At 27.0% G+C, this 13,976-nt stretch overlaps 3 protein-coding genes across 8 annotated transcripts; 1 reads left to right on the forward strand and 2 right to left on the reverse strand.

Annotated features, from left to right (window-relative positions):
- Nucleotides 1–205: 205 nt before the first annotated feature.
- On the reverse strand, nt 206–8,115 carry LOC124957173 (CTD small phosphatase-like protein 2). Of its 5 annotated transcripts, none has more exons than XM_047514028.1 (11): nt 8,022–8,115; nt 7,236–7,648; nt 6,531–6,571; nt 5,718–5,952; nt 5,194–5,334; nt 4,832–5,075; nt 4,552–4,734; nt 4,166–4,455; nt 3,728–4,084; nt 3,561–3,656; nt 206–3,471 (listed from the first exon to the last, which is right to left on the reverse strand). In XM_047514028.1, exons 2-11 carry the CDS (start codon nt 7,236–7,238, stop codon nt 3,406–3,408), a joined length of 1,656 nt encoding a protein of 551 aa, XP_047369984.1. In that variant the 5' UTR covers nt 7,239–7,648; nt 8,022–8,115; the 3' UTR covers nt 206–3,405. The 5 variants fall into 5 exon arrangements, with proteins under 5 accessions (XP_047369984.1, XP_047369964.1, XP_047369947.1 ...); XM_047514008.1 differs by adding an exon at nt 6,100–6,359 and having other exon boundaries at nt 4,166–4,734; nt 8,022–8,112; XM_047513991.1 differs by having other exon boundaries at nt 4,166–4,734; nt 8,022–8,113.
- LOC124957167 (E3 ubiquitin-protein ligase UHRF1-like) lies at nt 7,973–12,545 on the forward strand. Its single transcript, XM_047513980.1, has 8 exons — nt 7,973–8,517; nt 8,854–9,473; nt 9,562–9,913; nt 9,995–10,177; nt 10,275–10,431; nt 10,521–10,719; nt 10,845–11,258; nt 11,339–12,545. Exons 1-8 carry the CDS (start codon nt 8,434–8,436, stop codon nt 11,556–11,558), a joined length of 2,229 nt encoding a protein of 742 aa, XP_047369936.1. The 5' UTR covers nt 7,973–8,433; the 3' UTR covers nt 11,559–12,545.
- Nucleotides 12,291–13,397, reverse strand: LOC124957194 (protein CutA homolog). Of its 2 annotated transcripts, none has more exons than XM_047514042.1 (6): nt 13,167–13,397; nt 13,011–13,070; nt 12,867–12,912; nt 12,734–12,783; nt 12,622–12,661; nt 12,291–12,484 (listed from the first exon to the last, which is right to left on the reverse strand). In XM_047514042.1, the coding sequence occupies exons 1-6, from the start codon at nt 13,319–13,321 to the stop codon at nt 12,398–12,400; spliced, it is 438 nt and encodes a 145-aa protein (XP_047369998.1). In that variant the 5' UTR covers nt 13,322–13,397; the 3' UTR covers nt 12,291–12,397. The 2 variants fall into 2 exon arrangements, with proteins under 2 accessions (XP_047369998.1, XP_047369991.1); XM_047514035.1 differs by having other exon boundaries at nt 12,300–12,484; nt 12,622–12,664; nt 13,167–13,395.
- Between the last annotated feature and the right edge of the window lie 579 nt (nt 13,398–13,976).

The raw sequence follows: 13,976 nt of genomic DNA on the forward strand, positions 1-13,976 counted from the left end.
TATCCATTTTTTTTCAAAGATATATATATATATATGTTTTTTTTTAGAAAAATAATTGTATAATTGGTCTGACACAATAAATAATATATACTCGATGTCATTTAGATTAGTTCACCATAGTTTTAATTGACTGTCTGTAATATGAACAATGTATATTTTTATATCTTATATCACTTATAGAGATTTAAAAAATTTATTCCATTCCTTTTTATGCAAATATTTATTTAACATATGTATTGTTATGACATTAACCCTTATTAATATAAAATGTTGTTATCATGTATCAATATGAACGTATAAACAAAATGTTTTAAATGTTACTAAAAAAGAGATGTACCTAAAAATACATATGCATTTTAAATCTTTCCACGAGAAGTCAGTTACACAAATACATATAAAATAATGTACGTCCATGTCATGTAGATGCTTAGTGGGGGAAATCGTTTGGATTATTTGACACGACGCTAAGAGGCACTACTGCGCCTTCATATTTTCAACGAAAACGGCCAAAAACTGGGTTTACGTAAAAAATTCTCCTCGTTACAATTTTTATTCGATTTTGATGATCAACGGATCATTCGAAAGATAAAAGATAAATATATAAATTTATCTTTTTTTATTAATATATTTAAAAACAATCCTTTTGCGTGAAAATTACATTTAAGAATAATCTTTTTTTTAAACACGTTTTATGTAAAGAAAATATTTTTTTTTCAAAATTCGTTAATGATAATCTTGTGTGTTTATTCTTTATCTTTCGAATAAGTGATTGTTCATCAAAATTATATTAAGTTGATCAGAAGAATTTTTGATCAACAAATTGCACAAATTGATCAGAAGAATAAATCATTGTAAATATATAGAGCAGTAAACAATTTTAATACATATCATCATTCTTTATTCTGGATAAGGAATAAAATATGGATATAAATAAAATATGGTATATTTAGAAAAATCAAGGTTTTGCAAAAATTAATTTATATATCATGATTACTCGATTATGACATTTTCTAAAATTTTATTATGCATTAGCATTAAAGATTCTCACAATTATTTTCTAACATTACTGATTGAATGTACTGTTTTACAGGTAGTTAATATTGATATACATGTTTGTATAGAATAACTCAAAAAATATGCAACAATTGATAATGAAAGAATATACAAATTTTAATGTATATGAGATGTTAATACATGCATATGGTAAGCATATGTTATAATAACATGATTTAAAATTTATTGCAATTTAAAATTTGATGCCAACCATGTGCGTGTGGTTTTTTGTGGAAATCATAAAAATTTCCAAGACAATACATTTCTTATTATAGTGTTATGTATTATCTTAGTCAATTTTTTTTTTTTTGATATAGATTATAAATTACATATGATTTTATAAACCTGCATTTATCTATTATGTATAATTATATAATTATATTACACACACATATACATATAATTATATAATTACTAATATATTCTTATACATAATGTATTCAAACAATCTTCAGGCTATAATACTTTATCGTAACAATGTAATTAACGAAAGATTTTCATTTTATTAAGATATCAGGGTTGAGATCATATTTTTCATGTAACTATGATGAGTATGTCATTTTTCTATATATTTATAAGCAAATCGTCTCCAAGTTTATATTTTTCTCATATTGAAATAACAATGATTTTCATAATGACTTAAGCTTAATAAAATACATTTATAGTAAAACTATTTCAAAATGTTCCCATAGAAGCTTTTACTAAATTTGTGAATACGAATTACTCTCATCTTTAAACAACTACTGCCAAATATTTTTAGTATAATTAACATTTTGTACTTAAGGTACACATATTTGATAGCTCATCATTCGTCTCTGAATATTGTACTCTATAATTTTCTCTCCACCTTTTTTGCATATGTATTGCAAATTCATGTGCAACTACTTTAATTAGAAGTATATATTTAAATATACTTATAAGTTTTAAATGCAAAAAAAAGAAATATTGTATATTTGGAAGTCAGAAAAAGTTTGGAGGTTTATTCGTGTATATTTTTATGCTTCTAAACAAATGTTCTCATATTTACTATGAAAAGTATATGTATGTTAAAAATAAATGACACTATTTATTGTTGTAATGCTATTAATTTAAATGGGAATGAAGGAGAAAAGAGAAGTTGGCATATTATTAAAAAATAATAAATACTCAAAGATAATAAAGTATAATTTTGATTGTTTAAATTTATTTATACTATTTTTTTACTTCGAAAAAGAATTACATATTCTCTTTTCCCCCATGTTCATAAATATAATTTCGAATTTTCTCTGTATAATTAATGCTCATTATTAACTTTGATAAATTATGGGATTTACTAGAATAACAAGTAATGAATAAAACAAATCGATGTAACAGTATTACATCATATTTTTAGGAAATATTTCGTATATAAGGAAATTATTATATTTTATAATGTAAAAATAATAAAAAGAAATGCATATTCTTTGAAAAATAAAATTCATATGGCCAGAAATTGGTTAAATTTTAATAATATATATTATGTATAAAAACTATTTTTATGGAATATTATTACCGAGAGGAACTAATTTTAATAAATAATGCACATATATAGGAAATTGATAAATTATACAAAAAATCAGATATTATTTCAGAAAAGTATTATATAGATAAAGTGTTAAATATTATTTATGGTATTGTTAGACATGTTCAAGTGATGGAATTAAAAAAAAATATATATATATAAAATAAAAACTTTAACTTTGTAATCTTGCATTACATAAGATTGTAATTAGTAATGCTATTGTCGTTATGTGATATCACTGACTTATTAAAACACAGATTTGATATATAAAGAAATTAATTGTCAAAATCGATTAATTTTTAATCTCGTGCAACATGAAATCTTCGAAGATATTCTTAAATTTATGTTGTATTTGTATTATTATATAACGGTAGACGATCGAAAGTGATTCCATTATGGAATTGGAAAGCATGAACTATCTCTTAAGGTTGCATGAAACTGTCGAATGTAATTCACTAATATTTGTTATATTTATGCGTAAAGATAATTAGTGAAATATCAATAAATTTTTTGTAAAGTGTTCCTTCCATTAGAGAAACAATTATCCTTTAAATAACAAATAATGTTTTTAGACCTTTCAGGTCTATGAATTTAGTTCTACTCTTCATCAGGCACACTCTCTTAAGACATTGCATTGAGTATAATAACGATATACGCATAATATGTTATACGCGTATAGAATAATCGTTTGCATTTTTCACCACGGATATACACATTGCACACACGCTTTCACGCACATCTGAAGACTGATAATAGGATTTTTTTTTGATCCTATACTTCAGTCAGTATTAAATTTTAATATGGTACCTTAATTAATCTGGTGGTAAAAAACTGAACAATCGAAATTGTTCTCTAATGTGTGGTCTAACATCTCCACCCTACAAAAAAGATATAATTTTATTTTTTATAATTATTAAGTATCATAATACATTTATATTTATAATAGTATAGATAAGATATAGCATACCCAATTAACTAAATTTTCTAAAAATGGTAATAATTTCATTAATTCATTATCTGAACGGTCAGCAAACCAGCTTTCTATAGGGATGCCATTTTCTAACTGTACAAAAAATAACGAAAATTGAATTAATATGAATTTGAAGGCAATGCTAGAAAGAAAATAAAACCTACTTGATATCCAAATGCTTGCGGGCTATTATCAATGATCACAGTTTTAGATAAATCTCTTCCAAGTATAGACAAATCTTTAATATAATTTCCATTAACACATACACAATGTTCTCTGAATAAGCGATACTTAATCAATTTTCTTGTTGGATCCAAAAGATTCATTAATTTGTTTGCATAAACTCGTTTACTTGCGGTAAAGAGTATTACTTCATATAGCGATGATACATGTTCTAAAAATTCACGAAAAAATGGTCGAGTTCTAACAAACACTGTGTATGTTATATCTTGAAAAACTACTGGAAATTGAAATGCTGCATCAGACAATTCTTGTAAACTACAATGTACGAGAGTTTCATCCTGTGATAAAAAAAATTATCATTATTTTTATTATTATTATAATCAGACAATTGATTATCTGTAAGATATATCTATACATACCAAATCTAATACTAAACTAAATTCTGGACTACTTCGTGTTTTAAGAGGTAAAGCCGGACATCTGGCTCTCATTGCTGGAGTCAAAGGTGGTAAATGTTTGATGAAGACATATGGATCAAATGGCTCCCATTCTTCTTGTACTTGAGTAACCATATTTTCAACATCACAAGTTTCTACTATCTCTTCACTACCAACTTCCATATACTCAGCGTCATGATATTCACTGTCAATATCTTCAGCATCATATTTCATATTAATATTACCATTTGTATCAGAAGGATGATGAGCATCTATATCATATACACTTGTAGAAGTATTATATTTGGGAGTGGAATAATCCACAGTTCCTTCAAATTTGGATGAATCATTTTCAATGGTATACTGACTTTTTGATATACTACTATTGTTCTCATTGTTATTGATAAATGGATACTTTCCACTTCCAAAATATTTTTCAGATGAATATGTACTGCGCGTGCTATACATTGATGTTGAGTGCATTAAGCTATGATTTTCTTCAGATATTTCATTTGGTAAACAAAGCGCAGAGTAATGTAATGACAGAATATCTGTAATATAAATAATATTATTGAGAAGATTTAAATTTATATTTATGCATTACAAAAATTAAAAATAAAATATAATATAAATTTCTATTCATCATACCTGTATTTCTATTTCCTTCGTCATCAAGAAAACATGAAAGGTCTAAATGAGATCCTAGAGATGCTGGAGGCATTAGATCAGTCAATGATGATGTTCCTGCAGTTGAAAATTTAAAGTCTTGTGATGGTGTTGGCGTACAAAACAAATCAGTATTCAAACTTGATGAATAAAGTGACAAAATAGCTATATTCCAGTTTTCCTTGGATTCTTCTGAAATTTTAGATTCTACGGTTTCTTTTGGTGGCTGTAAAAAAAATATACAATATCATATTATCAATGAAAGTAGTTCTAAAAAAATAGAAAAGTAATATCATCCGAAATAAAAAGAAATCATAAAAAACATCTTCCTCATTGTAACTTACAAGAATAATATCCTTTTGTGTAGTGCGATGTAGAGGAGTTGATGTAACCATGGATCGTTTTATACATTTTCTTCTACGAGGGCCCCTCTCACGTCTACTAGGCGAAGATTTGGCAAAATGTAAAACATTTTCTTTACAAGCCTACGAAGATAATAATCTTGTTTGAGAATACTGATTATTAGTCCGCGTATTAACCAAACGGCTTCAATTGTAGTTTTAAGTAATTTGTTTTTCTTTATTTGTTTCAGCGAAAGAATGTTTTTAATTACTTAACATTCTTGTCTATCTGTCAGTCACTCATTAATCATTAACCATTAAGTGTTGGTTAGTTAGTAATTGTGAGTTAATAAATAGTGAAGAATAAATGACCTGCAAAGATCATTTATGATAAACACATGAAAATAACAATGTGTTTAAAATGGTAATGATAAACATTAAGAATCGATACTTTAGTTTATAGATTGTGAAGTGACTATACATATGTTAAGCTAAATTAATATTTTATGTAATAATTTCATACTTACCTCTTTTAAAAAATTTGGAGATCTATGTCTCCACCGAGTTAATCTGCTGCATTTACGTAATGTATTTATGCGATGATTACTGCTAGAGATGAATGGTACCTTCCGTGCAGATGTTCCTTGCACTCTGCTAGTAGATGTCTTACTTCCTGACACACCGCTTATGTATAAACGGCCGCGCAGTCTTCTACTCACATGTTCACTTCTTAACCACATTTCAAAAGAAAAATTAAATGTCCTAAAATAAACAATACAATTTATTATTTAGTATACTTAGAAAATGATTAATAATAAAATAATTAATAATTATATTTCTTATGCTTTATATGTATTATAGTTATCAATAATTATGAAATATTAACTAAGTTCAAGCAGTTATCCTTACTCTGCTTTTTATAAATCTAATTCATGCACCAAATCAGCAAACAAGCTTTGACTAAAAATATTCATCTGGTTGCATGTACGATTACTGATTCAGGAGTATGCTATCTTTAGCAAACAGCTTTATACATCAGTAAAGAGAATGCCTCAAGCAAGAACATTCTGGATAATAGTTATGTTTTGTTAACCATCCATGAAGTTCTTCATAAATGTTAAATATACATTTTGATAACTTCTTTTAAAACTTGATAATACACTTGAGCACTGTACAAAATACAAAAAGTTCTTACTTACAAAAAATAATTATTCTAAATAGAGAATGTATCAATTACATATAATTTCCGATTAATTCTTTTAATATTAAGATGCGTTCAAAATATAAAATAATCATATTTTTGTTCATTATTTTCTTTTAACTTTAATTAATCATCTTACTGTTTGTCAAAGTTTGTAGAAATTCGTCGAGCCGCCAGAGTCTAAAAGATATAAAATAATCACCGGTAGATCGGGCTTTGACGAAGGAACACGGTTCGAGAAAGATTCGATGAATAAGGTGTTTTAATTTATCGAACGCAATTATTGACACTTTTTACTTTTCGTTTATTTGTATGTTTGTACTGATTAGAAATTGCGCGGGAACGAGTTCGATTGTTCGAAAAAAGAAGCGTCCAAGATCTCTGGAATTTTGTCGCGCGTTATACACACCTATACATATACATATATATATATATATGCGTGTATACATACATACATTCAAATGTGTACGTTGACACACAGTTAAAGTAAGTACATATTCACGCGAAGGCATATATCGATTTATATGCGGTGTGATGCAAGGTTGCGCTCTGTCAATTTTAGCAAGATAATCAATGCATTTCCGCACCTAGAAATTTCCGTTTGATAAACGAATCGAAAAAATATGCGATAAAGAAGAAATTTCTGTCGGTCATCGCCCTTAACGAACTCTTCTTGGCTACATACGAATCGATCGAAAGTTTGAAAGTGCAATACTGCGCCGCGGTAGCGGCGTCGGCGGTAGCGGCGGTACCCAAAACGACACTATCACCCAAAAATTTCCCGCGAAAATCTCTCGACCTTGGGGAGTTAGACAAAATAGATTTCAAATGTATCACTGCTTACCATATCCTTTAATTCATCAGGACGCACACGTCAAACGTCGGCGAATCAACGATGTATCCACCCTCGCGCGAGTCCCATTCAAAAGCTTCGTTCGTGTTCACTTTTCATCCCCTCGAAACTAAACAAACATGGCCACAGCATCGCTCGAAAATACTCATTGGTCAAATGTAGTACACGCTTCTACAATTTATCGAGACGTAATACGAAAATTTCACCGATTTATCTTTGATAATTATTTTATTTTTAATAAATAAACTCTGATAATTATCGTTTATATCGTTTTTATTGCGTCGAATTCGAAACTATGTTGTTCCGGTTAATAATACGCCATCTGCCGGATACTTCACGTTGATGTTGTTCTAGAATGATGCGTAATAGCGGCCATTTTCTTGATATGTTTGTGAGAGGAGATGCTATATAATATATGATTATAATTTTTTTTAATATTCTACTGTAGGTTGCTATTGTAATTAACTATTTTTTATTATATTAAGATGAAATATTTGATAATCATTTACTTTTTAATATTTCAATAAATATGATAACATATTTTTAATGTGCTAAAAAATATTCTTAAAAATTGTATATTTTAAAATTTAACGAGTCGATATTGTTCTATTTCTATATATTTACATTATGAGAATGTGATCACGCGTGCGCATTAACGTTTCACAGGCTATTAATTTAATTCCTTAATATGACACATATATATTTATGTATAAGTGTAGTTAGTTAAAATGTAAGTATATGAGCGTTATATGATATACAATAAATAAATATCCTTACATAATCTTAGAGTTTCGATCAAAATTGTATGAATTCATATTTTGGATGTTTTAAGTTATATAGCTTGTGTTTACTTGAATATTCTCAATACTGCTTTAATTTTCATTATATTTTGTGATGAAAATGCACCTTTTCTCTACCAATGCTAAACGTAATTTTATCACGTGATTTTCCCACCATGCATTACAACAAAGATTTCCCGCCAAATCTAGTTGTATCGGACGCCAACAAGTGGTGGTCTTGCTGACAGTAGTGATCCATCGAGATGTGATCATTGTCCTGCTTGTAAGAGTAGGGTGTATTTCATTAGAGTTAAAACACGTGAAAATTGATCTCTTAAATATATCTGTTTAGACAAGCGAATTAAAATAATAGTTATCTCGTGTACAATTTTAAAGTTAAGTTTATCAAAATGTATGTAAAAGTAAGAACAATGGATGGTAAACAGGAAGCGATATTAACAATTTCTAAATTAACTGAAGTTGAAGATTTTAAGGTATGATTTTCAAATTCTTACAATAGTTATTACAATAAATGAAAATATTTTCTGAATATTTTGAATTTAATAATTTTATGCTCCAATATGCAGTCTTAAGAAAATTCTTATCACTTATATTAGCTTTTTTATATGAAATTATTATTAGCAATAATTTATATTTCTTTCAATCTTGTATTAAATCTTCAACAATTTGTTTATATTATTATAAGCTACTATTATATTGTAGTTTGCTTTGTATATTAATTTTTTAATATATACACATATATAATAGATTATACAATTAAAAGTATAATTATATGTAAAGTAATTTTTTTCATTATTTTATATTTTTAGCGTGAAATAGAAAAGGAATTATCAATAGAAGTTGATATGCAACGGCTGTTCTTCCGTGGTAAACAATTAGAAAATGGTTATAAATTACATGATTATAGTATTAATTTAAATGATGTTATACAATTAATGGTAAAAGTTAAACTAGATAATATAGATAATAAAGAAAAAAATAATAAAGATAATGAAGATAGTAATAATAAAAGCAATAATAATAAAGTCAAAGAAAATACTGAAGTAGAGGTTATTGAAGAACCAAATTTGGAAGAAACAGAAAGTTTATATTATAAAACTGGAGATGCTGTTGATTGTCTTGATCAAATACATGGAGCTTGGTTTGAAGCAATTATAAAGAAAATATTTAAGCAAGACGAAAAGATTATTTATAATATGCAATGGGAATTTGACAATCATGCACCTGCATTTAATGTACCTGAAGGATCTATTAGACCTCGTGCTAGAAAACTTATACCTATTGAGGATTTGCGAATAGGTCAAAAAGTAATGGTAAATCATAATGTTGACGACCCCAAAGAGGTAGGGCTTTGGTATGACTTTACAATAAAAAAAGTTGAAAAGAAAAGAAAATTACAAGAATTAACTGGAACTTTATATATTGGCAGGTGACTTTTCAATTATTTTTATTTATAAATTGTATCTTTCTAATATATTTAGATATTTATATTAATACATATATTTTCATATGTATAGAGATAATCAACTTGAAGGTCATAAAATAAATCCCAAAAATGGAGTATATAACATAGAACCTCCAAAACTTTTATCCGAAAGAACATCAAAGGAAGAGAACTATACAAGTAATGGTACACGAAGACGTGTTGCAGCTTCTTGCACTAAATGTATGGATGATCCTAATCAAGAATGTAAAGAATGTGGATGCAGAGTTTGCGGTGGTAAAGAAGATGAACATAATCTACTGCTTTGCGATGAATGTAATTTTGCATATCATTTACGTTGTTTAAATCCACCTTTAATATCAATCCCAGAAGAGGATTATTGGTATTGTCCTGAATGTAAAAATGATGAAAATGAAATTGTTAAAGTGGGTGATTATTCTTTTATATATAAATTTATTTTAAAAATAAAACAATATTTTTATGTAAAAATATTTAATGTATTCAAGGCAGGGGATAAATTGAAACAGTCCAAGAAGAAAACTAATACTAATGAAAGTAGTATAAAAAGAGATTGGGGAAAAGGAATGGCTTGTGTAGGTAGAACAAAAGAATGTAGTATAGTTCCACCAAATCATCGAGGTCCTATACCAGGTGTAGAAGTTGGTACATGTTGGATATACAGAGTACAGGTTCATATATATATATATATATATATTTATATATATACACACATATATGTATATAAGTGTTCGTGCATACTACAATGTTCTAATCTTTTTACTAAAGGTTTCTGAAGTTGGTGTACACAGGCCACATATAGCTGGAATACATGGTCGTGAAACTGATTGTGCATACTCAATTGTCTTATCTGGAGGTTACGAAGACGATATTGATAATGGAGATGAATTTATGTATACTGGTTCTGGAGGCAGAGATTTATCTGGTATAAAAATGTTCTATATATTTTATTGTATATATCTGATGATTTATACGTACATATGTATTTTCTATTATTTTTTATAATGATTACAGGAAATAAGAGGACTGCCGGACAAAGTTGTGATCAAACATTAACAAGGATGAATAAAGCTTTAGCAGTAAATTGTAATGCTAAACTTGATTCAGTAAATGGAGCCACAGCTGAGGATTGGAGAGGTGGAATCCCTGTAAGAGTCGTACGCAATTTTAAACTTGCAAAACATAGCAAATATGCACCAAAAGAAGGTAACAGGTATGTATGATATAAAATCTTCCTTTTTCTTTACTTATATTTTTAGATATACTAATACATGAATATTAAATATATAAATTATTTATATGAATGTTAATATTGTACATTTATTATTTTGAGAATAGATATGATGGCATATATAAGGTAGTAAAATATTACCCAGATACGGGTAAAAGTGGTTTCCGTGTATGGAGGTACCTATTACGCAGGGATGATCCTGCTCCTGCTCCATGGACTCGAGAAGGTCAAGCAAGAATAAATGCACTCGGTTTAAAACCATTATATCCTGATGGTTATTTAGAAGCAATGAAAAAGAATCATCCAAATAAAAAACGTGTTATTGAATTGGAAGATGAAGAATTACTTAGCTCTAAAGAGATTGTACAAATCAGGAAGAAACAGAAACGTGAAATTTATATACTGGACAGCAAACTTATAAAATGCATAAATGAAGATACTGCTAATGCAAAAATTTGGGGTGAATGTCGTTTAGCTTTACCAAATGGAAAGGCCGCTTTTCTACAACGAGTTTCAGAAAGGTTTGCATTATAATATAAGCCTTGGTAAAAGTTAAAACATTTATTTAAATACATGATAAAAATACATGTTTTCTTTACAGATTTACTTGTGTTTGTTGTTTAGAAGTCGTTAATAATCCTGTAACTACACCTTGTGCTCATAATATTTGTCTTACTTGTCTAAAACGAAGTTTTTCATCTGGAGTTCATAATTGTCCATCATGTCGTCATAATATGGAGAAGGATTATAAAATGGATATTAATGAGTCTCTTGCTTTAGCATTGTTAATGCTTTACCCAGGTTACAATGTTGGCAGATAGCATCATGAGTATAAAAAATATAATAGAGGCACAAATACAAATAATTAAATTTATTGCTTTTATATACCATAGAATATAATGTATCATATGGATCCAAAGCAAAAAGTCTTATTTGAAGAGATATTAGGACAAAATAATTATTATATTATTAGTAGAATTACACATGCTGCAAAGTATAAAAAGATTTTGACAAAGCAAACATTTTTACAATTATTTTCAAAATATGATCAATTATATATTCGGCATCACACAATCATTATGAAGGTCATTGATTTAATTCAAAATCACTTCTTGTAGAATAATTATTGAATTAACTTCATTAAATATAAATTATTAAAAATGTGTGTGCCTTGTAGAATTAAAAAAGAACTATTTAGTATAACAATAAAATGGGATATTAGAAAAGTTTTATTCATGATTTATTTCTAATATCATTTAATTAAATGATTGATAGTGAAATTACTTTAAAACGAATTTATATTTATATTATTTATAAGATAATTGTCATTAATTTAAGAAGATAATCAATTGATATTATGGCTGTTTGTTTTTGTTATATCGATATCTTCTGTTTGGGATAAGCATATTCATATAGTGGATAATATGGTTATCATCAATAGTGATCAAATAGTCCTAATAACGTTTTATTATAATATAAAATATTTAACAATCAAACTTAGATTGTTATATATTGTAGGAATCATTCCATATTAAAATATTCTTTATTGTATTACATTATTTTTATAATAATAATTTTATTTATTTATATATTTATCATATTTCTTATAATTTCATATATAATAATATTATATTATTTTATTATTAAATAGATAAAATGATTAAATATTGTCTTTTTCTTTTCGTTTATCCATAGGAGGTACTACTTCACTGATCCACTTTAGATATTGTTCATTACCATTTTGTATCTGAATTAAATTTTTAATTTATATGATGTATTAATAAATCCTCGTTTTATTTTACAAAAATGGAAAATAATAGAATATTTATTTATGTAAAGTAAAATAGACAATAAATAAAATAAAATTAAATAAATCTTACTTACAGGCAAAGTAATTACTTCACATACTTTATAAGGATGATGACTTCTAAATAAAAGAAAGATTAGTTTATTTCTTTTTTCTGATGCTACATTATATGCTATATTATTAACTTACTTAACATATTCTGTCAAAGCATCCACTGTATCTGTCCTTGTTTTTACCATCTATATAATAATTAGATAAACATGACATTATTCTTGCCGTATAATAACTTTTTTATATAGATAACCATTATTATTAATCTTACCAATAAAAGTTCAGAATCCTCATTTATTTCATTTTCCCATTCATACCTATATATAATTAATCAATAAACATTTAATAAATAATTTTCTTAGATAGAAAATATTCTAATGTGTATAAATAGATATTCTATTTTATGAATGCTTACACCGAAGTAATTTGAGGAATAATATTCACACAAGCAGCCAGTTTATTCTTTACCAATCCACTGCAGATACAGAAAAAAAAAAGATTTTGTTGTTTTATTATAATTATTCATAGGATAAATATAAAATTAGTTTCAAATTTAATAGAACTATCTTACTGTGCCAATTGTTTAGCTACTGCATTATCAGGAACGGTGATATAAGCAACAGAATGTATTTCCGTAAAATTATTCATTATTCGTGTACCATAAACATAAAAGTTTCTTAAAAAACCAAATATCATCAGCAATGTCAACGCAGATTTACCGGCCATTCGAACTGCTTTCACAAATAATTTTAATATAGGTGATCAGAGGTTATTAAACACAACATAGAAAAAAATTGACGAAAAAAGTTCTAATTGGTTAATATTAACTAATGCGCCATTTTTAACCAATAGAATTGAGAATCTCGACAACCAATGAAAGCGTAGAAAGAGAGTACAAGAAATTACCCGACATGCTATAAACAATTTGAACCATTACAGTATAAAAATGATAATAAACTAGAATAGTTTATTGACTAGTTTATCGACGACGAATAAATTAAAATAGTTTATTGACTAATTTTATCGAATTTATCAATGTCAAATAATCCTACTCGCGTACGTAGTGGAACCATATTATACTTTCTTGTTTCCTCGTTTCTTTCATTCGTTTTGTGACTCCCCCAATTGCCATATTTTATACTTTTTGTACCTATGAATTTAATATAGAACTTGATTTTTTGTTATAAAATCATTATTTTTATTGTATTTTAGAAAAGAAAAAAGGAGAAATATTTACGACTCTATATAGATAAATCTTTATCTTCTGAATGAGACTTGATTTATTAGAATTTGTTAAAAATTACGTCTCGACTTATCCTTGGCGTGAACTATTATAAAACTAGGAGTAATGAACAGCATTAAGTATGAAATATCAAGGATA

The sequence above is a fragment of the Vespa velutina genome, chromosome 1 (assembly GCF_912470025.1).
Source record: "Vespa velutina chromosome 1, iVesVel2.1, whole genome shotgun sequence".
Taxonomy (NCBI): Eukaryota; Metazoa; Arthropoda; class Insecta; order Hymenoptera; family Vespidae; genus Vespa; species Vespa velutina.